This window comes from Thunnus maccoyii, chromosome 1 (genome assembly GCF_910596095.1).
Source record: "Thunnus maccoyii chromosome 1, fThuMac1.1, whole genome shotgun sequence".
NCBI lineage: Eukaryota > Metazoa > Chordata > Actinopteri > Scombriformes > Scombridae > Thunnus > Thunnus maccoyii.
This window is the reverse complement of record NC_056533.1, coordinates 13,518,112-13,540,433: the sequence shown is the minus strand read 5'-3', so window position 1 is coordinate 13,540,433 and position 22,322 is coordinate 13,518,112. Positions and strand designations below refer to the sequence as shown.

General features: G+C 39.4%; 1 protein-coding gene across 3 annotated transcripts in view; it reads right to left on the bottom strand.

Moving 5' to 3' along the window:
• Nucleotides 1-7,413: 7,413 nt before the first annotated feature.
• igdcc4 (immunoglobulin superfamily, DCC subclass, member 4) overlaps nucleotides 7,414-22,322 on the bottom strand; it is a 62,480-nt gene continuing 47,571 nt past the window's right edge. Inside the window, exons 14-22 of one of the 3 annotated variants that reach the window (XM_042419441.1) lie at nucleotides 18,520-18,647; nucleotides 17,131-17,301; nucleotides 16,817-16,951; nucleotides 14,658-14,760; nucleotides 14,230-14,461; nucleotides 13,975-14,103; nucleotides 13,278-13,660; nucleotides 10,604-10,666; nucleotides 7,414-9,777 (exon numbers count right to left, since the gene is read on the bottom strand). In XM_042419441.1, the coding sequence (XP_042275375.1) occupies nucleotides 10,639-10,666; nucleotides 13,278-13,660; nucleotides 13,975-14,103; nucleotides 14,230-14,461; nucleotides 14,658-14,760; nucleotides 16,817-16,951; nucleotides 17,131-17,301; nucleotides 18,520-18,647 (1,309 nt within the window). In that variant the 3' untranslated portion in view covers nucleotides 7,414-9,777; nucleotides 10,604-10,638. Of the gene's footprint in view, nucleotides 10,667-10,834; nucleotides 13,661-13,974; nucleotides 14,104-14,229; nucleotides 14,462-14,657; nucleotides 14,761-16,816; nucleotides 16,952-17,130; nucleotides 17,302-18,519; nucleotides 18,648-22,322 lie in introns of those variants that run through there. The other 2 variants (XR_006097479.1, XM_042419435.1) reach the window with 2 other exon arrangements.

Below are 22,322 nucleotides of genomic sequence, written 5' to 3'. Positions count from 1 at the left end.
TTGAAGATCCAATGGAGTAATGAGATTTAGTCACAAGCTCTTTTTAATACTATTCATTGGGCAAGTATTTGTAAAACCCATAGACAGATGTAAAGGTTGACCAATAGCAGTGATTTATGAAAAAAATAAAAAAATATGGAGCTACAAGGTTTCCGCCTGATATCACGTTTTAGCAGTTATTTTCTTAACATGTATAATGTGTTTAGAAAGAAATCTCAGATTTTCCTTTACACAGACTTTTAAAAAGTATGTACTGTAATGCACTTTGGGTAAAAGCATCCACTATGTTATGTTAAATTAATTAAGTTATTTTGTATTAAGGCCTACAGTTGGAAGCGGCCATTCTGCTCTTGCCTGCACCGTTCAAAGAGGACCCAGGGTTGTTGTTTGAAGTTGAGGTGAGCCATGAACAGTTGACTATGGTGTGTGAAGCACAATGTAATCAAAGCACTACACTTCTTGCGCATTTTGTTATGCTATAAAATTATTTCACATGCAAGCATTAGTTTTTTTTTTGTTGGTCTACACAAACTACTCTATCAAAGTGGAAAGAAAATTACATTAATTTACATTTAATGGCAAAAGTATTTGAGCAGTTGTATGAAAGTAGTAAAATTTTAATGTTAACTCATAAGATTTGCCTTTCAAATAAATGTGAGAGAAGATGGTTAATGCTATTATTCCCTCTCCCCCAGGGCAATGCTCAGACTAGCACTCCTGGCATCTCAACACCGAAGATGGTGATTAAAGGCTGTAGGGAGGGTCACCCTATGCAGTATGACCACATTGTGCTCACATTAGATGGTCAGTTGATCACAGAAGAGAGTGACGACATTTCGATGGCACTGGGCGTCCTCCTGTGCGTATATTTCATGTTTGGAATCCAGTATCCTAAAGGACTGAAAAAGACTGACCTTTTTGGAGTGTGTTATTTTGAAATTGAAGGATGCAGCTGGACTTCCTGTCACAGTAAAAAGAGTGTACAACTCAATCTGTGAGTAGACTGTAGGAGAGTATACAACTCAGTTTGCGAGTGTATGTATTACTCAGTTTCACTTACTCACTCACTCACCCTCATTCTAATATAAAAAGCTCTTGACTAGTTCTTTATTTTGCTCAGAAAATCTAATGTAGGACTAAGCCTGTAGGCCAAAAGGAGACCTGCTTACAGGGCTGCAGTAAATGGCTATGGGCCAGAATGTTTGTAAACCAGGACTCTCTCTTCCACAAAATTTAACATATTTTAAGCTTGTTGCAATATTTTGTATTTCTATATTTGTTACAATATTTTGTATTTCTATATTTGTTTCAATATTTTGTATTTCTATATTGTATTTTTTTAAGGGCAATATATTGTGGTGTGTGTGTGTGTGTGTGTGTGTGTGTGTGTGTGTGTGTGTGTGTGTGTGCTTGTGTGTGTGCGTGTTGTATGTGTGTTTTATATATTTATTTTTTCCCTGACTTGTTAGTATTGAATGTATTTGCTGAAAGAAAGAAATATAAAAGATTTGAAAGGATAATATATTGTTTCTTAGTAAGCATTTAGTAAAGGATTCTTAATCTTTTAAGTCACCATTTGGCAAGAAATGATTAATTATCATTCATGTTTTAAGTAAAAGTGTCATTTAGAAGCATACTGACTCATCTATGGTATTATGATTTAATTAAATAAATATGGTAAATGTAATTTAAGGGCCCTGCTGGCTTAAAAATGTAAAAACAACACAGTGCTATATGGCACCTCTAATAAACATAGCACAAAAAGTAAGGCAATTTGTGTTTGGTAGATTATTTCTTTGTTGTAACAATGCTTCTTGGCAATAAAACTTATACTGTTGGAACGCCTGTTTATTTTAAATGGTACCACATTTGTAAGGAACATGCATTTGTGGGATGAGCAGCAGAGCTGAGTATATGGCTTGTACCCATGAAAAATATGCCAAATCTTCTCTGCCAATGCCAAACAGCTTATTCTGCCATTGACATTGTTTGGTGTTTGGTGGATTGGATGATTGAAGTTTGAAGAAACAAGACATATTGGCAATTTAACAATTTATTCATTTAACAAACAGGAGCCTCAGTAGCGTGTGGAAGAACCATACACAGCCACAACAGCCTGGTACCTCCTCCTCTTGCTGGTCATCAGCCTGGTTACACACTGCTGTGGGATGGCATCCCATTCTTCAATCAGCATTTGTCGCAAGTCAGCCAACGTGGTTGTGTTGGTCACTCTGGCATGAACAGCACTTCCAAGCTGATCCCACAAGTGTTCAATGGGGTTGAGATCAGGACTGCTGGCAGGCCATTCCATCCTCTCCACTCCCAAATTCTGGAGGTAGTCTCTGATAAACCCCGCTCTGTGGGGGCGAGCATTGTCATCTTGGAGGATAGAGTTTGGTCCAAGACTGTGGAGATATGGGATTGCCACTGGTTGCAGAATCTCATCTCGATATCTCTCTGCATTGAGATTGCCTCCGATGATGACAAGCCTCGTTTTTCCAGTGAGGGAGATGCCGCCCCACACCATCACACTGCCTCCACCAAAAGATGTTACTCTATCGGTGCAGCAATCCGCATACCGTTCTCCGCATCTTCTCCACACTTTGACCCTATGATCCAACTGCCGTAGGCAGAATCTGGACTCATTGCTGAACATAACGTTCCTCCACATGTTCAGGTTCCAGTGCACGTGTTGCCGACACCAGCGCAAACAGGCCCGACGGTGAAGGGCAGTCATGGCACCCCCAGGAGGCGACCCCCCACCTGGGGGTACTAGAAGCTCAAAACAAGAGTCAATAGCAACAGCAAAATAAGCTGTTTGGCATTGGCAGAGAAGATTTGGCATATTTTTCATGGGCGCAAGACACATACTCAGCTCTGCTGCTCATCCCACAGATGCATGTTCCTTACAAATGTGGCACCATTTCAAGGGGAAATAAACAGACTTTCCAACAGTATAAGATTTATTGCCAAGAAGCATTGTTATAGCAAAAAATTATCTACCAAACACAAATTTCCTTACTTTTTGTGCTATATTTAGTTCTACATAGCACCATTTGACAAATGTCCTATATAGCACCCTTAAAGATAGATGCTGTATACCACCAAAGGAGGTTCCCCTATGATTACGAGCCAAAGAACCAATGTTGGGTACTGTTTAGCACCATTTTTGGAGCAATAAAGTGCTATATAGCACCTCTAATGGATCTACATAGCACCATTTGACAAGGTGCTGTATGGCACCAAAAAGTGTTCCCCTATGATAACGAGACATGGAACCACTTTTGGGTACTATTTAGCACCATTTCTGTTAAAGCAATATGATGCTATTCATTATATCAAGTTTTCAGGAAAATCAGACAACCTTTTCATTTTACCCATTTTTGGAGTAACACTCCCCCATACTCACTTTACCCATTTTTCAATTAACATCCAATCTTACTAATTTTACCCATTTCTCGATTGACACCCACCCCATGTTCATTTTATCAAGTTTTCAGGAGAGTTGGATACCCTTTTCATTTTACCCATTTTTCGACTAACACTCAATTTTACTAATTTTACCCATTCATCGATTAACACCCACCCTATATTCATTTTATCGAGTTTTCGCGAAAATCGGAAGCCCTTTTCATTTTACCTGTTTTTCGAGTAAACCCCCCCCCCCCTTACTCATTTTACCCATTTTATAACTGACACCCAATCTCACTAATTTTACCCATTTCTTGATTAACACCCACCCCCCCATATTCACTTTATCAAGTTTTTGGGAAAATCGGAAGCTCTTACCCATTTTTCGACTAACACCCATTCTTACTAATTTTACCAATTTCTCGATTAAAACCCACCCCATATTCACTTAATCAAATTCTGAACAAAATCAGATGCTCTTTACCTGTTGCCCGTTTTTCAAGTAATACTGCTCACCTTACTCACTTTTCCAATTTTTCGGGTAACACCCCCACCCCTTACTCATTTTATTCAATGTTAGACTGACACCAAATCTTACTAATTCAACCAATTTCTTTGAATAAAACTCACCCCATATTCACTTAGTCAAGTTTTGAACAAAATCGGATGCTCTTTCCATTTTACCTATTTTTCGAGTAACATACCTCCCCTTGCTCATTTTTACTCATTTTTCAACTAACACCCAGTCTAACTAATTTTACACATTTCTCGATTAACACCCACCCCATATTCAATTTATCAAGTTTTGAACAAAATCGGACTCTCTTAAATTTTAACCATTTTTCAAGTAATAACCCCCCTTACTCATTTTACCCATTTTTCAACTAATACCCAATCTTGCTAATTTTACCCATTTCTCAATTAACACTGACCTCATATTCATTTTAACAGGTTTTCAGGAGAATTGGATGCTCGTTACATTTTACCCATTTTTTGAGTAATACCCCCCCCTTACTCATTTTTCCCATATTTCGAGTAACAACCGCCCATTTGTCATTTTACCCTTTTTTTTTTTACCCAACTAACACCCAATCTTACTAATTTTACCGATTTCTCGATTAACACCCACGCCATATTCACTTTATAAAGTTTTCATGAAAATCGGACGATCTTTGCATTTTAACCATTTTTCGAGTAGCAACCCCCCTTGCTCATTTTACCCATTTTTCAACTAACATCCAATCTTACTAATTTTACCCATGACTCGATTAACACCAACCCCATATAGTACCTCTAATGGTTCTTTGTAGCATCATTTGACAAAGGTGCTATATAGGTTAGATTACGAGGCATAGAACCAGTTTTGGGTGCTATTTAGCACCATTTTTGTTGAAGCAATATAGGGCTATATGGCACCACTAATGATTCTATGTAGCACCATTTGGCAAAAGTGCTTTATAGCACCTTTAAAGATAGGAGCTATATAGCACCAAAAACTGTTCCCCTATGATTACGAGCGAAAGAACCACTTTAAGTGCTATTCAGCACCATTTTTTTTTTTTGGTGTGTGTCAGAACCCCCAGTTTCCACAAGCACAAAGAACCATCTGTAAATACCTATCAACCCAGGAGATCTTCTACTGTATGCTTTGAAGAGAGAACACACAGTTCAGGGGGTTGTGCAGGGCTGATACTGAAGGTGGAGACTGTAGTAATGTAGTAGCAGAAGCAGGAAGAGGCAGAATGAATGGGCTGATTCAAGAGTTCCTCACAGTTATTTCCCCACAGGCAGTAAGCTATACCTCATTAATACAGCCCTCACCTGACTCTCTGTGCTCCACTCGCCTGCCTCTCAGATGAAATATGAGGCATGCTGAACTAGCCTAGAGACCACTCCGTTGTTGGATGGAAACACAATATACACACTAACAATTACACATTCAGACAGGTGCATTGGTGAGTACATTGAAGTGTATGAATGCATGCATGAGTGTTTGCATTTGACTCTATGCTTGTGTACAGGTGTGTAATATTGTGTGTTCATGTGTGGTCTTGTGCATATGTGTCCCCTCAAAGACCTCTGCACAGGAGCCTCGCCCTCTGATTAATGGTGATGAGTTGCTGAAGATAGTGAATCCAACCCCTCTGTAGCTCAGCACAAGCTTTTATCTAACTCTTCAGGGGATTCTGCCATGTGATGTCGCCTCAGTGCTCCTGTCTTAACTCTCTGCCCTCATCTCACCCTCTTATCTCCATCACCTCCCTCTCTTGTTTTTTTTTCAGGCTGTCTGTGTCTCCCATCATGTACACGTACCCATACACACAAAGACACAAACAGACACACACACACAGTTCTCACACCATTTTGAAATGTGTATCTTTTTTAATGTGCTGCAATATTATATATTTTTGACCACCTGTGCATGTAAAAGCAATATAAATTTGCAAGCACAAACAGTTTTCTATACATTTGCACAATTCAGTAGCCAAGCAGGTATGAGGTGAGCTCCGACACTCAAGCAGCACTCTCTCTTAATGGGAGTGGCACTGGGTTATGATGCCTCTTTTTTATAATTGTTAGGAAAGACCACACTGCCCCCCTGTGTTTCATATAAGAATGACATCTTTAAGTGTGAGTGATTACCCTCCTCAGGCTCTGCTGAAATGAAAAGGGTGGGGCACAAAGGAACTGAGGGCATGTTACCTGGCTAATATGTGCACCCAAAGGGATGATGGGAGGCCAGTTATTACAATGCAGGATTTATTTGACTGTATTCTAGGCTCTAGAGACATCATGGCTTATTATTTTTATAACCAATTAGGCCTCTGTGGGGCTGGGCTGATGACTTTTAGAAAACAACCTCATTCAGTTTCTCCACTTTCTGTATTAATAGATCTAGCATGCAATTTAAACTGCAAACTATATTATTCTTGATTATTTGAAGTAATAAATGGCAATAATCAAATAGGACTAGATGCTGTAAATAATTGCTCTAAGCATGTATTTGTTGTACATTTTCCAACTTTTAGATGTGGAATAATGAGTTTTAGCATTTCAAAGAATAGTAATAGGATAGGAAATAGGAACATTTTACGTACCTTCTTACGCACTTTCTTGCTGAGAGTTAGCTTATTGTATCTGACCATAAAATATGAGGCTACAGCCAGGGGATAATTATCTTAGCGAAGCATAAAGACAGATAGCAATGGAAAACAGCTATCCTGGTCCTGGTCAGAGTTTTAGAGATACCAGCAGGTGGATTTTGTTACCTTTAGACAGAAATGTTTCCCCCTGTTTCACTCTTTATGCAAAGCTAAGTTAACCAGCTGCTATCTGAATCTATATATTTACCATAAATAAGTGAGAGAGGTGTTTCATCTAATCCAACAACAGCTGCAGAAAATGAAAGCAAAATACACTTAGCAAAAAGACTTGTTTAATTTTGTTACCGATCATGAAAATGGTTCCTACATATAACAAACCTGTTGACTGTTAACTGACTCAGAGTTTCATTATACACTGTATACAGTGTACATTATGTTTAAATACTGTGATATTTTGTAAATTACATTATTTTTTGCATAATTATACACTAACTCATCTGCAGGGCTCTTTTTTCTCCCTCCCTCCCCACAGTTAACAAGGTGAGATTAATTTTAATCTATGAATGCAAACCTGTACAGCACAATATATCATACACTAAGATATAACATCAAGGTCATAATGATTGCGATGTGACAAGAAATAACCCAAGTACGCAAGTTGCCAGGTATCTTAAATGTCATTTTTGGGAACGTAAATGCCAGGAAAAGTATTCAAACAGGGAGTTAAATTGACTGATAAATCTTTGGAGACCAAGGTGATAACATAGAAAATAACAGAGATTCTTGAGATTTAAGTTGGGCTGAAGAATGCACAGTTTGGTAGAGATCCAAAGAATTACACTGAGATTAACTTTCAAATTTCTTTGATGTTTATTTACAGAAGAGTAGTTTCCACAGACATCTTGAGAGTTGTTGTGAGTTTTGACATGTTCACATATGGTAACACAGTGGAAATATTTCTACAAACCACAAATACTACCTCTCCTGTGACTGATTCCTCTGAACAAGCAATGTTTCTATCACACATCATGGCTATGGTCGCCATGACTAACACTGAGTAATCCATCTGTCGTTTTACAGACTAACAAAATTGCACTTCTAGAAATGTAAAGATGACAGTCAAAAGTTTCTCATGGCCCAGGAAGAAGTGCTCATCTATTAAGTGCTCCTACAATTGCTCCTACAGTTGCTCCTACGGTAGCATCTTTGACATGAATGAGGTCTTGTTCGGCACACAATGATTACAGAGGTGTCTGAATAGCTGTAGAGCGTTGCTGGCGGTACATGACCACAGAGTCTGTGCTTACACATTCTGAGAAGCACAACTGAGCGGGTACACACAAAACTAGAGAGGATGACGTACAAAAAAAAAAAAAATCCACAACAATGTGACATCACTGGACAAAGCAGCTCACCACAAAGCACCAGAATGTACAGAGAAAAGACAGAATACACTGAGTGATTTGTACAAAACAAAATATCATCTGTGCATAAGAGTTTCCTTGATTTACTTTCCAAAAAGGACAAAATGAGGCTTTGTTTGACAACAAATGACATGTATCTGAGTTGGATATGCTGGCATGATCCTCTACAATTTTATGCAAAGATGGGGCACCTGAGTAGAGAAGAGACAATTATTTCTAAATGGCTGTCTGCATTGAGAGGTATGACCTGCCTGGGGAGGATGTCCCTTTAGCCCTTCTTCCTGCTTAGTACTTCAGTTGCCTGGGTTGTGTTAAAGTGGTATTTTACCAAAAACAGACTCTTACGCTGTTATTCAGCAGAAGCACAAATTTGGTAATAACTAGTATCGCAGAATAACAATGTAAAAGTCAGTTTAGATTACGTCCACTGACCCCTTACCCCTGTTATTTGTTTACCCCTTCACCACTAGACTAGACCATCCAGGCCACTGTAATGAGTAATAACTCACACTGAGGTAAAACTTAACAGTCGATCCTGTCCTCCATGAAAAACTTGGCTCACAAAACAACAGGATGCTTATGTTCTACTTTTTATAAAATGTGCAGTATCAAGAAACTGATCAGAATCAAATCAACAAGTTACCAACATGAGGTATACTGTTTAATACAACCCTTACAGAAAGAGGATGAAATGAAAATTAGCAAAGTAATTATCATCTCTACGAAATGAGAGCACCCACTCCCCCACCAAAAAAAAAAAAAAAATCTGATTGTTCCAGCCAACAAAAAGACAAACAAAAAGGAAAAAAATTACATGTATTTCAAAGATAGTGGTTAAAAGAGTTAAATAGAGCTCATATAAGGAGAGCATACATCCTTTTTGCTGGAGGCAGGTTTTAGGCTAATCCCCATTACAGATCCTCTGTGTTGGCTCCACACACCACTACTGCATCAAGACTTAAAATACGAGCAAAACAGCCTGATTTAGCCGAAATATTTGTGGTAAAACACGAAAACATAAAACATGAAACTTCTAAACTTAAATACTGTATGTTACTATAGTCTATATTGAACCATTGCAATGTCCAACTAAGATTTTTATTATAGATTTTGGCAGCTACATTATGATAAAATCTGACTCCTGCATCACAGATGTGAAATCACTTAACTGAATAACTCTCAAATACTGCAACTCACTGACACAAACCATCTCATTTCAAAACATGTTAAATGTCCATCAGAACAAATTGCAGTGGTGTCGAGAGCGTTCTCTGGGCAGAAGAGCATCAGCAAATAATTTGTATTTTACATAGCCTACACAAGTGCCAAATGGCTGTGGTTGGTCTGCAATGACAACAGAGGTTTTTCACAGAAGGCTCTTGAATATCTCCCATGTTGGAAGACACAACAGCTGCAATGGGCAAAGCGATGATTTCTTTGTATTCAATTATGAGAAATATACATAAAATACAAAATCAAAACTTGGTATAATATTTGTTTGTACTATTTGAAAATGGGTAATGTTGGGTAAAAGACACAAACTTGATGTTCAGTGAAAGGACTCTACAGGCTGAGCGTCAAAAGGTTTAGACAATCATAAGTCATCTTTGTTACTGTTACTACTTACTCAAAACACTCTTATACTACTCTGATTCAGTCATCCCCATTCACTGGGTAGCCAAGACACTACAGATTTGGCTCAAGTATTTGCAAATACTGAAGTGAATGGATGAACTGAAGCCAGCTCGGGATGAAGCCAATCACAGCAGCAGGAACATAGTCTGGGGTTTTAGCACTCCTCTTCTTAAGGTAGCATGGCTAATCATGGCTGACCTGGACTGAGAGAGGTATGTCGAAGATATCAGACTGGAATGCTTTTAAGAATATGCTTCTTTATGGATTCAGGACATAAAAAAACAGTATCAGTAGAGAACCTGGGTCAAAAATACACACAAATAATTTTGGTCGTTCATTTTAGCATACATAAAGAGTATATGATCACTAGAACACAAAACTGGCTGCACTGCTCACTATGTATTAAAATAGTCACCCAAATTAATGATGTAACAGCAGATGTTTAATTTTAAAAGCAAGTGGAAACCTGCTCTGACATCACTGATTGGAGTGGCCACAAGTAAAAACATGCTTGACACTTTAGATCGATGAGTTGAGTGGTGCAGCAGCAGTTTCCTGCCACAGGTGAACTTGCTGTTGAATTACTCTTCATGTACCATTTAAGCGTGGTTTGCCAAATAGCACAATACAGTGAGTTTCGTACATTTTTAAGTCTTGAATTCTCCTGATATAGCAAACTCTGCACTAACCCCCAAAACATCCTCCAGCTAATATTTGACCCAGGTCTGCTGACAAACACATTCAATTCTTTCCCTACATGACTGCTACAGCAGTAAGAAACATGTTAATTATATTGCAAGGTTAAGTACATACATGGCAAGGCTAAAAAATAAAATTATAATAAAATAAGCCTCTTTGAGGTACCAACCATGCATTTTGATCAGAAAAGTTTTAGAGCAAACACAATTATGTTGAGAAAGAAACATGTCGAGTATGTTTCCTACATGTCATGAGAAACACTTTACATTTCAGTTGTTGGGGTGATTGAGTTGAGCTGGTGAGATTTAGACACTTGCATGGCATACATACAAAAAGAAGTGGTCTCCGGCTTGCACACTCCCTTTTCACTGCTGGATGACTAAAGACAGCCACCTGAGAGAAGAAGAGACATCATGTACAACAGAGCTTGACTCAATGGTCTGCTCATTCTGTCAGTTTTTGAAGTGTACTATTATTATTATTATTATTATTATTATTATTATTATTATTATTATCAGTATTATTATTATTATTGTTATTATTATTATGTTTCATATCACACTCACACAGAGAAACCCTTGCCCTTTGTTTCCACAAGTGAAACATGAGTTAAAGTATTGGGTTCACATCCTTACAGGTCTTAGTTTGGATGGGAAGCACCTATAAAACCATCTTACACACACTGAATATAGACATGTCCGTCATCACCTCCTGCATGAAAGAAAGTTACAGCTTCTGCAACTGTAACATTTCTGAAATAATAATTATAATAAAAATAATTTGACCTTTGTGCCACCTGCAGGCAATGCAGGTTACAGCTTAGCTTTTTTTCTTTTTTATAGCTACTGTTTTCTTTGTGTTTGTGTGTGTATGTGTGTGTGTGCGTGTTTTGTTTTTGTTTTAGGTTTCACATTTTGCATCACATGTAAGATACATAATTAAAAATGTGTACCTTTTAAAACGTCCACCACAGACAGACACTCAAACAGAACCCGTGAAATTTGAAAACTGCTGTAGTAACACTCATTGCCTGCAGGTGGCACAAAGGTCAAATTATTTTGCCTATAGATGATACTGGTTTGACTTGAACTTCACGTCCAGAACTGCAGGTCTGAAATTGCTGTGACTCTGCAATTAGATGAAACTGGCTGGACCTGGTTTCAGGTGCTTCCATCAAAGACACTGTGTGTTCTTGTTCTCTGTGGGCGTTTTACAATACCAAGTGACACAATCTAGCTGAGATCTGAGAGGAAGCCTGCAATGCACTAAAGCGACATAATTTGCTATTTGACTTATCACAAGAACATACAGTCAGTGTCGGACGATTATTTCTGCAAATACCAAAGGCTTTAAAATCAGACGAGTTAAGAAAAAGATCTTAAAAAGGTGCTAGTTACATAAAACTAATAAAACCACACTGGAAACCGTCCTGAAAAGAAATTGAGGTAGTGTTGTTGATAAGGAATAGGGATGCACCAGTTCTCCTTTTACACTGCAGAAACCAATAAGTATTGGTTAATTATGAAAACCAATCTAATCCAATACTTGAGTATCACAGATTTTATTGAACAGTTTGGGTCAATATAAAAATTGGAGTATATTTCTTTCTTTCTTCTCATCAAACTCCATTCCTACCTAATAAATGTAGAAATATCAATGGCATTGTGGAAAAAACATTTCCTTCAAATCATGGCAAGGATTTCACTTCGAACTATTTTTTTATTATATCAAATTAAAAATGACAAATTGCTCAAACTGATGGCACAAAATCTTGAGACCAGTGTGGACATTGGTGCATCCCTAATTGGGAGCCAAACCAGGAGAGCCATCTTCAGATGGGTGTTTGTTACATTTAACATGTAAATACTTTGATTCCAAAATGAGATATCCACCATCTGAAAAACAGCAAGACCACTTTTTTACTTCTCAACTGAGTGTCCCTGGTTCACAAGATCATTCCACCTGGATATATGGCATTTTGGAAAATAATACTTCACGTGTACCAAATCTGTATATCTGTATGTGTTTTTTTTCATCATATTGACATGTGTTTTGTACTTGTACTGAATATAATCATCTATAGAAATATACAGAGGTTATAAATGCACCTAGAATAATTAGGCACCTGAGACCCCCACACTCCAGTCAGGAAATGTGTGTGTAAATGTTTACGTGTGAACATGTGAGTTTATATGAGATACCATGGAATCAACACAGCTATGCTTTAGCTTTCTATGTGTGTGTGTGTGTGTGTGTGTGTGTGTGTGTGTGTGTGTGTGTGTGTGTGGACCCTGAGATAGCAGGAGGTTGGAGAGAGACACAGGTGTTCTGCACTCTAAGAGTGTGCAGGAACTCTTCAAGGCTAATTCCTCAGTGCCACAGTAAAGTAGCATCCACACAAAGAAGCCCATGGAGACCCATTGAGCCTGCGCTTCCACTCCTCCCGACCACAATGATGAGCCTTTCCAAGTGCTCACTCACTCAGGGAACGTTCCAGCCTCTCTCCTTCCTGAGTGGAACAGAGCCATGTGTGACACAGTGGGAATAGCCTCCTTCAATCCACTTTTATCTGCTTGGTTAAGTTAAATCTTTCTTTTCTTTCCTACGGACAGGACAATGCTAGAGAATGCATACCCATATACAGTACTCTACTACTAAAAATATACTGTATACTGTATATACACAAGTATGAAACAATGGATGCAAAGTATTTATAAAAACTTTGCAAGGAAGAGAAAGAAATCCAACAATGAGGTGCATAAAAATAATCCTTGGGGATCCTTCCTGGGTACATAGAGGAAACAAAATCAGTCTGATGTCTGTATGTGTGTGTAAGGGTCGATGCCCTACATGCAAAGGCTACGGGCACAGGTAACTGTGTGCTGCTGAGGTAGAGTGGACAAGGCCGGAGCTGACAAAGGGGGCGGGGGACAGCCCAGCAGAAATGGCCTTCCCTGGTGCCAAAGGGCACTGTCTGGAGTCCCCGTTCTCCAGATGCTCTGACCTCAGCACAGACCGCATTGTCTTAGGGGAGTGGAAGCCATTGGTTAGCCCCATGTCCTGCTGTGGTTCTATGTCTGCATTCGGATGGTCTGTCATGCCTTCTAGCTCCCTGTTGTGATTAGCCACCAACTTTATCGAGGGAAGACTCGAGGGGCTTTGGGCCAGTGACAGTTTTTCAAGAGGTTCCTCCTCTCGTGGCAGGCTTGGCTGGCTCAAAGGGGAATATCTGTCCTCTGATAATGAAGGTCCCCTGGTGGTGTTAGAATCCTTCGCCTTCTTGCTGCCCTCCTCCGCTTTCTCCCTTCCTGGATCTGACAGCTCTGAGTGAACGATAACCTCTGCCTCGACCTGGTTACTGCACAGAGATATACACAGACGATCTTCCTGCAACAAAATAATGTCACTGTTACTTCAGGTCATTCTATCAATTGATCTACCAAGGTAACACTCAATGTTTTCTTGTGTAAGTACACATACAGTCTGTAATAGCTGATCTTTAGTACACATCTAAGATAATGTAACCCATAATCCTGGAGCATGATGGGTAACATTTCACATAGATATCAGCAGGAATCACAGTTAGAAATGCCATTTGACTCGCTGATCCCAAAGCTGAGATAGCCTCTCGAATTTACCTGCTTGTTAGATGCAGATTGATAGCTGGATTGTAAGTAATTATATTTAGTTCATGCATTTACCGTGCCGTTATCATTAGTTAGCATGTTGAGAGCTCCATTAATGAGTTTCGGAGAGTCTTCTGTTATGGTGTCTCTGTATCTAGTGATTCTGTTGACCCAATTATGACTCACAGAGCCGTTCCAAGCAGCCTGCAAGATTAACAACACAGTGGATGCACAAAAATTAGAGCTATTATCCCTCTATCAACATGTGAAAAAACATCAAAGTATCCCAAGGCCCATCTGTAAAAGAACTCCCCGTTTGCAGGTTTTGACCTTGGTTTCAGGTGTAGGGGCATCCTCCCCTTCCTCTGGATTTGCACTTGCCATCAGGCTCTGCTCCTCTGGGGCCGCTGTTAGCAGCAGACCAGACTCTTGGCTGCCTGGGGGCATCAGTGTCTCCAACTCGTGGCCATCGCTGCACTCTGGCACATCAGGGGGAATGGGGCAGCCTCCTCTCCTGTACTGAGGGGTCACAGCTGTGGAGTCCAGGCCCCCAGATACCTCCCTATTTGGAGCAGAGATAGGGGGGGAGGGAGGGATAGAGTTGGGCATTATAGAAGACTGTTACAGTAATACAGTTGTCTGAGTAAATATCTGACTTTATGTTTGTAACACAACATTTGTTCTGGGTAAGTGTAACAAGTAAGAGGTAAAGAGAGCAGGTAGATGAGTGCACAGGTACTGTATACAAGTTACCATACCTGGCCTTGCCGTTACGAAAGCTTAAACACATGCAGAGAAGGATGCATATCAGCCCCAGACACACACCAACTATGATGCCTGTCACTGCATGGATGTCCAGCTCTGTTAAAACAACAGACATGGAAAAGGAGGAAGAAGTGTATAGTAAGAATCAAGGTAAACCACAATCAGCAGCATTAGCTTTTATTTGCATTGAGCATCAGATTAGTAGGGTTACCACATCCAAATAACCTCAGGCAATTTATTCAATTGCATTTAAAAATGATCTATTTTGACATATTATATGGCTCAGATCTGATGTGAAGAGACGCTGTTAGAATGTATTGATTCCTTCATTTAGGACAAAGTTACAGCACGGTACCAAAGAGGTACTAGGCAACATTAAACTAGGGAGAGCAGACCTTCATTGATATTCATTTATGCTCGTCATCTTTGGCAGTCTGGACATGGAGAGGAGAGGAAACAGATGGCGGGAGCTCTCACCCACCCACCAACCATCACAGTTCCATTCACACTACATACTGGCAACACTATAACAGCCCATATTTCCCAAAATAAATCTATTACTCTCTCGTATACAAAGGGTTTGGATAAAAAGACACTTCATTCTCACAGCTTATTGTGCCGGGAAAGTTCAGTATTTAGAAACTTACAACACAAAATTACACTTGAATTATATTATCTTTTGACAATAAACTCCCACCCATGAAACACAACAGATAAAACATATTGAACATTTATGCACTGCTGTACATAGCAATATTCCTCTCACATGCACATGTGAAGAGAAATTCAATATTTAAATGTTTAAATGAAAGTTCATTGATTATTTTCCTAAACCCAGGAGCTTGCATGTCCCTGAATGAGTTGAAGGGGCTCGTGTTGAATAATTGTTTGGTGGGTAGTTAATGGTTCCATATTCATGACTCCCTCTGTTTAAAGACAAAAGGGGCATTTAATAACTACAGGTATTGCTAAAATGCTGACTAATGGGAAATTATAAAGTGCATAATGAAATTGCAAACTTAAACACAAAGTGACATGAGAGTAAAGAAAGTGCTTTTCATAGCAGTCCTGCATTGTACAGAGAGCAGTAATCTCCCCCAGGGGGTCACTGATGAAGCTGCCCCTTTGATATCCACACTTATTATCCTCAGAATGCACCAGAACAGGAAAAGTGAAATAAAAGTGTCCTGCAGGGCTACACTTTCTCTCCTGGCAGGGACAAATTACCCACTTTAATAGGAAAGTCTGTCCATGTATGTGTGTGTGCCTTAGTATGGATGTGAAAGTGAGTGTGTGTGTGTGTGTATGAGAAAATCCTATGCAATGAAAAAGCATTACAATAAGGAAAATACACAAAAAATACCTGGCAAGTTAATATTGTTTTCTCGCTCCCTCTGTTGTCAGTTCTCATTAAAAAATGCCCATCATTTCTTTCTTCCCACACTGTTAAAGCTCCTCTCATTAACAAATGGAAGTATCATTGTTAGTGTTTCAGCCTCTGTCTTTAAGACCACATAAATCCTAACTCCTCTCTTTTTTTAAGTCTAAGTTCATTAAATTTTTTTGTTTTGTCTTTGAAATTGACCTCTTTAGAATCCAGTGCTCTGAAAGCATTGTTTGGAGTGGCTCCCCCACCACTGAATCCGACTGTCTTAGAGGTTGACTTATTGCATTTGTTGGTCTGCTGGCCAGATGCCTGATCTTACTTAGATGGAAGTCCGCCCTGTCATGGTCAATTGATAAAGGAAGTGTTGCATAATGCGAAGCTTGAGAAAATAGTATAAACTGAAAGGCTCCACAAGGACATTTGTGGAAATACCTTTTATGCATATGTCAAAAAGCTTAACCTCCCATTTGGCCCAAAATGAAATCATAATTTTTTTTAATTTATTCATTTTTTTAAGCAATTTATTTTTTTAAATTTTCTCTGTATTTATGATTTGGGTTGGGGTGAGCTGGGTGGTGGGAAGGGTTTGTGTGTAGTGTTGTTTTATTTTTGGAGGCTCTTGTAATATAATATATGTAATAAAGAAATTGACCTCTCTGTACTGAACTAATGCTACTTCCACAACCATGATTACTGCTGCCAGCGCTCCTATTACTTACTTTCTTATTATTACTGTCACCTATAGGTATGCCACATGACACATACCATATTGTTGAGGTGGGGTGTGAACATCCTTTACAGGTGAATAAGGCCCCGGTCCCACCTCCGTAGATGCGCCCAACTTAAAAAAGTAATGGTTGCCACTGGACAAACCCTGGACCTCCACACTGGTAATGCTCCCTGAGAAGGAGAGAAACAGACAGTGCCAATTTTCTTAAACATGTTGAAAAAACATATTACTGTGCCAACATTATGAAGATACATATGTAAGTTGCACTACTAAATAAAATTATGAGTCAGAAGTTCAATCTTAATTGTTTTGCGTGCAGAATAGTCATGTCATGTTAGCCAACACTCACCATCCTGAGAAAGGTTTTTCCACAAGTGGTCAGGCTGGCTGACGTTCCCACTGTACAAGATCCTGTAGCTGACGATGATACCATTAGGCTCCAGAGGAGGGCGCCAGCTCACCAGAACAGAGCTGGAGTCTAGCGCACTCAGCTGCAGCTCCTCCGGAGGTGTGGAGGGCCCTGGAGGAGAAAGGAGGACTGGGTCAGTAATTAGAGCCCAGAAATGAGGCCTCACAGTTGGGGAATGTATATTGTCTTGGTGGGGGATTTGACATGCTGTGTGACAACCATCTGCGTTCTCGTGTCCCTGCCACCTGGGTACAGGAGCGAGGGGATGAGCAGGGCAATGGGGGCATGGGCCACGGCTTAGGTGATGATACATGGTAGTGGAGAGTGTGACAGGGTGACTGGTGGTGATAATGTCATTAAAAGCAGCACACTCTCCACTCACCCATCCTTACTTGGCTGACAGACAGAGCTGCTGGCCAACATGAGTGCCACTGCTACACCTGGGTTTTTTACAGCCAGTTATCAGCCATTGATGGCAACCGCTAATTCCCATGTCCACTGGCCACTGGCCAGCAAGCAGGCTGATCTGCACACGAGCACACACTCACTTGCATGCACAGGCATACTCAAGCACACCTTAACACACACATAAAGTATCTGCCAGCTTCAGAAAGCAAAATTATAAGACCTTTACTTAGGTTCTGAAAGAAAAAAACGAACTTCAAGAACAATGTTAAATTAACGATGTGACATGATGAAAAATGTTTTAATACAGCAGACACAATGAAAAAAAAGTGTGACATGCGGTCAGATCAACAATTCATGTGAATCTAAGAGCAGACATGGTGAAACTCTTCTCTAAGTCTCTAATAACTGTATTTTGAATTATATGGATTTTTAGGGGCAATACCCTGAAATTGTAGCTCTTGTTTTTTCGTTAATTTTCAAACAGACAAGGTTCACTGACCCTGTATCCACCTCTTCAAGACACTTATTATCACACATTAACACACATCCACACCCGGGAACTGCCCAGTATAAAATACTATAGTCTTCTACTGTTTCACAGTCTGTAATTCCCCTTGAGCAGTTTGAGGTTAAGTGACTTGCTCCAGCACACTGCCAATTTTGCAAGGGAAAGGAGCGTTTTCATTAATTAATATCAAGCGAATTGAAGTGTACACTTGAGAGAATTTTCTGATCGACTTAATGCAAAAAAAAGTGTTTTCCCCCTTTGTCACAGTTCTACATGAGTAAGAACACTACACCACCTACTGTAGGTAAACTGCTGATTAATCATTATTGAAAAAAATAAGGAAAATCTTAAGGGTATTTGATGGGTCTTTAAAAGCTAATTGAATAAATTGATAGAGCACAGCAGAGACTTACGGTCAGACAGAGTGGACTCCTCCACTGTGCCACTGAAGGGTCCCACAACGTCCACTCCATTAGATTGCACTGCCAGCTCATAGCGGGTGAAGGGCTTCAATGCCCCGAGCAGTATCTCTTGAGCAGAGCTGCAACACACAAGGGTAGAGTCTGCAGTGTATGTTTTATATTCTGAACTGAAAGAAAAAAAACACTTAATTACATTTAGTCTTGTTAGTTTGAGCTGTTGGACCACTCTAGGCTACAATATGTATTACCTTTATATTGTTACCCCTTACTACCTGCTGGTTGCTTGACAACCATTATTTATTATGCCTAAAATTACTTACAGTATACACCTACTTAGCCCATGAACTCCATGTCCAATATCTATCTATCCTCATTATACCTGAATAAATATGTAAAGAATGATGAAAAGAGGAAGTAGTTGCAAAATAAGTGTTGAAGGTAAAATCAATGCAAACCACATTATGTGCTGTACTTTGTGTTATGAGACTTGATGTCTTGCTATTTGAAGATTCAAAATACAATAGAACTCTCACAAGAAAAAAATGCATTTGTTTATTTGGTGCTGGACACAAAACTATTCTTATATGTAAAGAAATGGAGAATGCAAGATGTTCTCAAAAGTGATAAAGACTGGCCACTGAAAAGAAAATTCTCCTGTCACTCTTAGGCAGAACAAGCATGTAGGAGATCCAGTTGATCTCTGTTCTCCCTGCAATCTCCAAAAGAGCCCAAATAAGGTCTGGGCTCAATCAACAATAACCTCTAACCTCAAAAGGCATGGATGTATATTCAACTTCGTCTGGAAATGCACTCAGGTAAACTGAGAACCCTTTCTTCACATTAAAGTGTCAGTTTTGACTCCTCACAGAACCATCTCTCTCCCCAAACTGTGTGGGACAACCCCAAGTGAAATTTATGACATCAAAGAACTGCTACATTCTTCATCAACCCAAGTTTCAGAAAATACTGGACCGTTTCCTTGGACAAATGCAGAGAGACTGTTTATCATAGTGAAACCTCATCAAGTTGTTTGATGAGTTTGGACAACTCTATCTACATTTTATGTTCTCTTTTCACCTTCTAATCTCATACATACACACACACCCACATTCCAAAGCACATCCTCTCCTGTTGCTTTCACCCTGGTGTGACTCCAGATAAAGATAGTCCAGACCTGTCGTAAATTCAGTTAAGCCTAGTTGAATTTCTGTGTTCCTTATAGCCAGAATTTTAAGTATATAACCATCTATATATTATTGTTCACAAAGTAATTCTTGTCAAACCAGTCCAACTCTGATCTTTCTACGATCAAGTATAGCCGAGATAGAAATACCTAGTCTTAATTGTTACATAGTAATAGAACCACAGTGCCATCCAGTGGACAACTTTCAGTAAGGTTGAATGTTGAAGTAAGACCTCTGCCAGATATATTATGTAGAATGTTTTCTTATCGTGATCTATTAAATTATCATTAAACTCTATATAACTCAATAGGAATGTGATATGTATGAAGGATTACTTTGATAAGCAAAGAATTAACACTAGTAGTTATAATGTATGTTAGCTAGTAGGAAGAGTGAGTGCTAAATAACTATAGTATTTTTTAAGTAAGCTGCACTGATGATTGTTAACTTTGTGTGTTAATGGATGCATAGCCAACAAAGACTACATTTTTATGTTTAACCTAATCAAACGATTTAATTCAGGTATTGTGATGGTGATTATATTATAAATGTGTGTCTCCGAACATTTGAGTAAATGGTGAAATGTTCATGTTGAAATTTAATCAACTCAGAGAGGATCACGTGTTTTCTCTTAGACAAAAGATTTTCCGTTTTGCATGGGAGAACATCTATCTCCACCCACACATGCCTATCTTAGCACCAGCCTAATAAAAACAGCGTACTTTCTACGCTCATCCTGCTTTTTCCTTTAAAAGGAGACGCATGTTGCGTCCTGAAGACTTCTGCCATTTTACCTTTTGTATTACGTGATCTTCTAAGTTAACTCTCCTTTTTATTTAAGCTACGTGCAGTCTTGTTACTTCAGTAAAACAGATTTTATTTTGAAATCCTTTCACGCTTAGTATCTTGAAGTATAGTTTTGTTCGGCCTGCAAGATTATTTTTGAGTAATGTAGTAAGAAAGTCAGTCAGTCAGAGACTTCAATTAAAACAACCCGCTCTCTACAGATCAAGACCTCATCAAGGTTGTATTTCAGAAACAACCACAAAGATCAGCCTTTGTCCTTCTTTGTAACAGCGAACCCTGTGGTGATTCGGAGAATTGCCTGAAGAATCTGTAACACCAACACTGCTCCTTAAAGGCTCCCACAATGCTCACAAGCGGAAACTCCTCTGGGAAACCCCGCTGCAGAACAGCTGGTTTTCCGACCTGACGCTACAGACAACAGCTGATCTCCCTCAAGTCATCTAAAGATAATGCCACGCAAAGTAGGCTAAACAACGCTACTCCTGCTCTCCATCTACCTCATGATCAAGAGTTGGTGTCGTTTAAAGGTCCAGTGTGTAATATGTGTGGTATTTAGCGGCCTCTAACGGTAAGGTTCTAGATTGAAGCACTCCGCCGCTCACCCCTCCCCTCACTTTGAAGAGGTTCCAGAAGCTACGGTGGCCTTCAAGGAAAAGAAGCTATTTGCTGAAGATGTCAGGGTCCACGACAACTTCGAGCATTTTTAACAAGTCAAGCAATGAGGTGAATATGTATTTAGTTATTTAGTCTATAGTACTATAGGTTATAGCTCACAAGTAAGATAGCAATTATGAGTGTTTTATTGTTTTGGTAATATAAGCTAACATTAGCAACGTCATGCTAAACAAAACTTACGTTATTTTATTCTAAAGTTACGCATTATTGATAGCGAGATAGCGTTGGCAGGATAACGTTACATATTTTATTATCCGTTTGCAGAGTCAAGTACTAGAGGTTAGAGGGAGAGGAAGGGGGCGAGTTAGCGGTGCTGCTGCAGGCAGGGCCAGGCGAGGGAGGAGAGCAATCACCGGCACCGCGGAAGCAGGGGAAGAAGCTGGAAACCCTCCAAAGGGACCAAAGCGACTGAGGACGTTATTTATACAATTATTTTATCATATTCCTACTCGTTCTGCACAATTTTAAAAATACAACATAAAGTTGTATTTACATAGCAGCTCTGTGCTTTACATTACTGTAGTCTGTATAGTTTGATGTATTATCAGTGTAATGTGAATCAGTAGCCCCTTTTACATAGCCCGTTCAAGGCGGGAATACTGCACCTGTAATCCGCCTCGCTGTTCTGTTTAGCCCGTATTCCGACCAAATCAGGCGGGGCAGTGTACAGCTGCAGGGTTGAAGAGGTGTGTGGGTGTGTTTGTGCTTTAGAAGCTAACCGCTGTGAAACAATCAGAAAATAACCATTTATTGATCTGATTCACCGGCTTCCTCACTATCAGCGATCATCCTCTAGCTCACTCGACCACAGCTGCTCTCTTTCTCTCTTTCTCTCGTGTTTTTAAAATGAGTCGGGAAGCCGACAGAAAAGTCTAACTTTACTTTTAACGTTATCAAACGAAGAGACATGTCCTCCCCTTGGATCCTCTTTACGGCTATAATGCCAGTTCTCTGTATAAAAGAGGCTACTGAAAACATCTGCAACACTACTGAATGATTATACAAATACTATATAGGAACAGTATCGAGCAGCAATATTTTGACTTTTTTTTAAAATCATGTTATTGTTGTAGACATGTTTGGGAACACTGGACAGCCTACAATCCATATTCTACACTACCATTACCA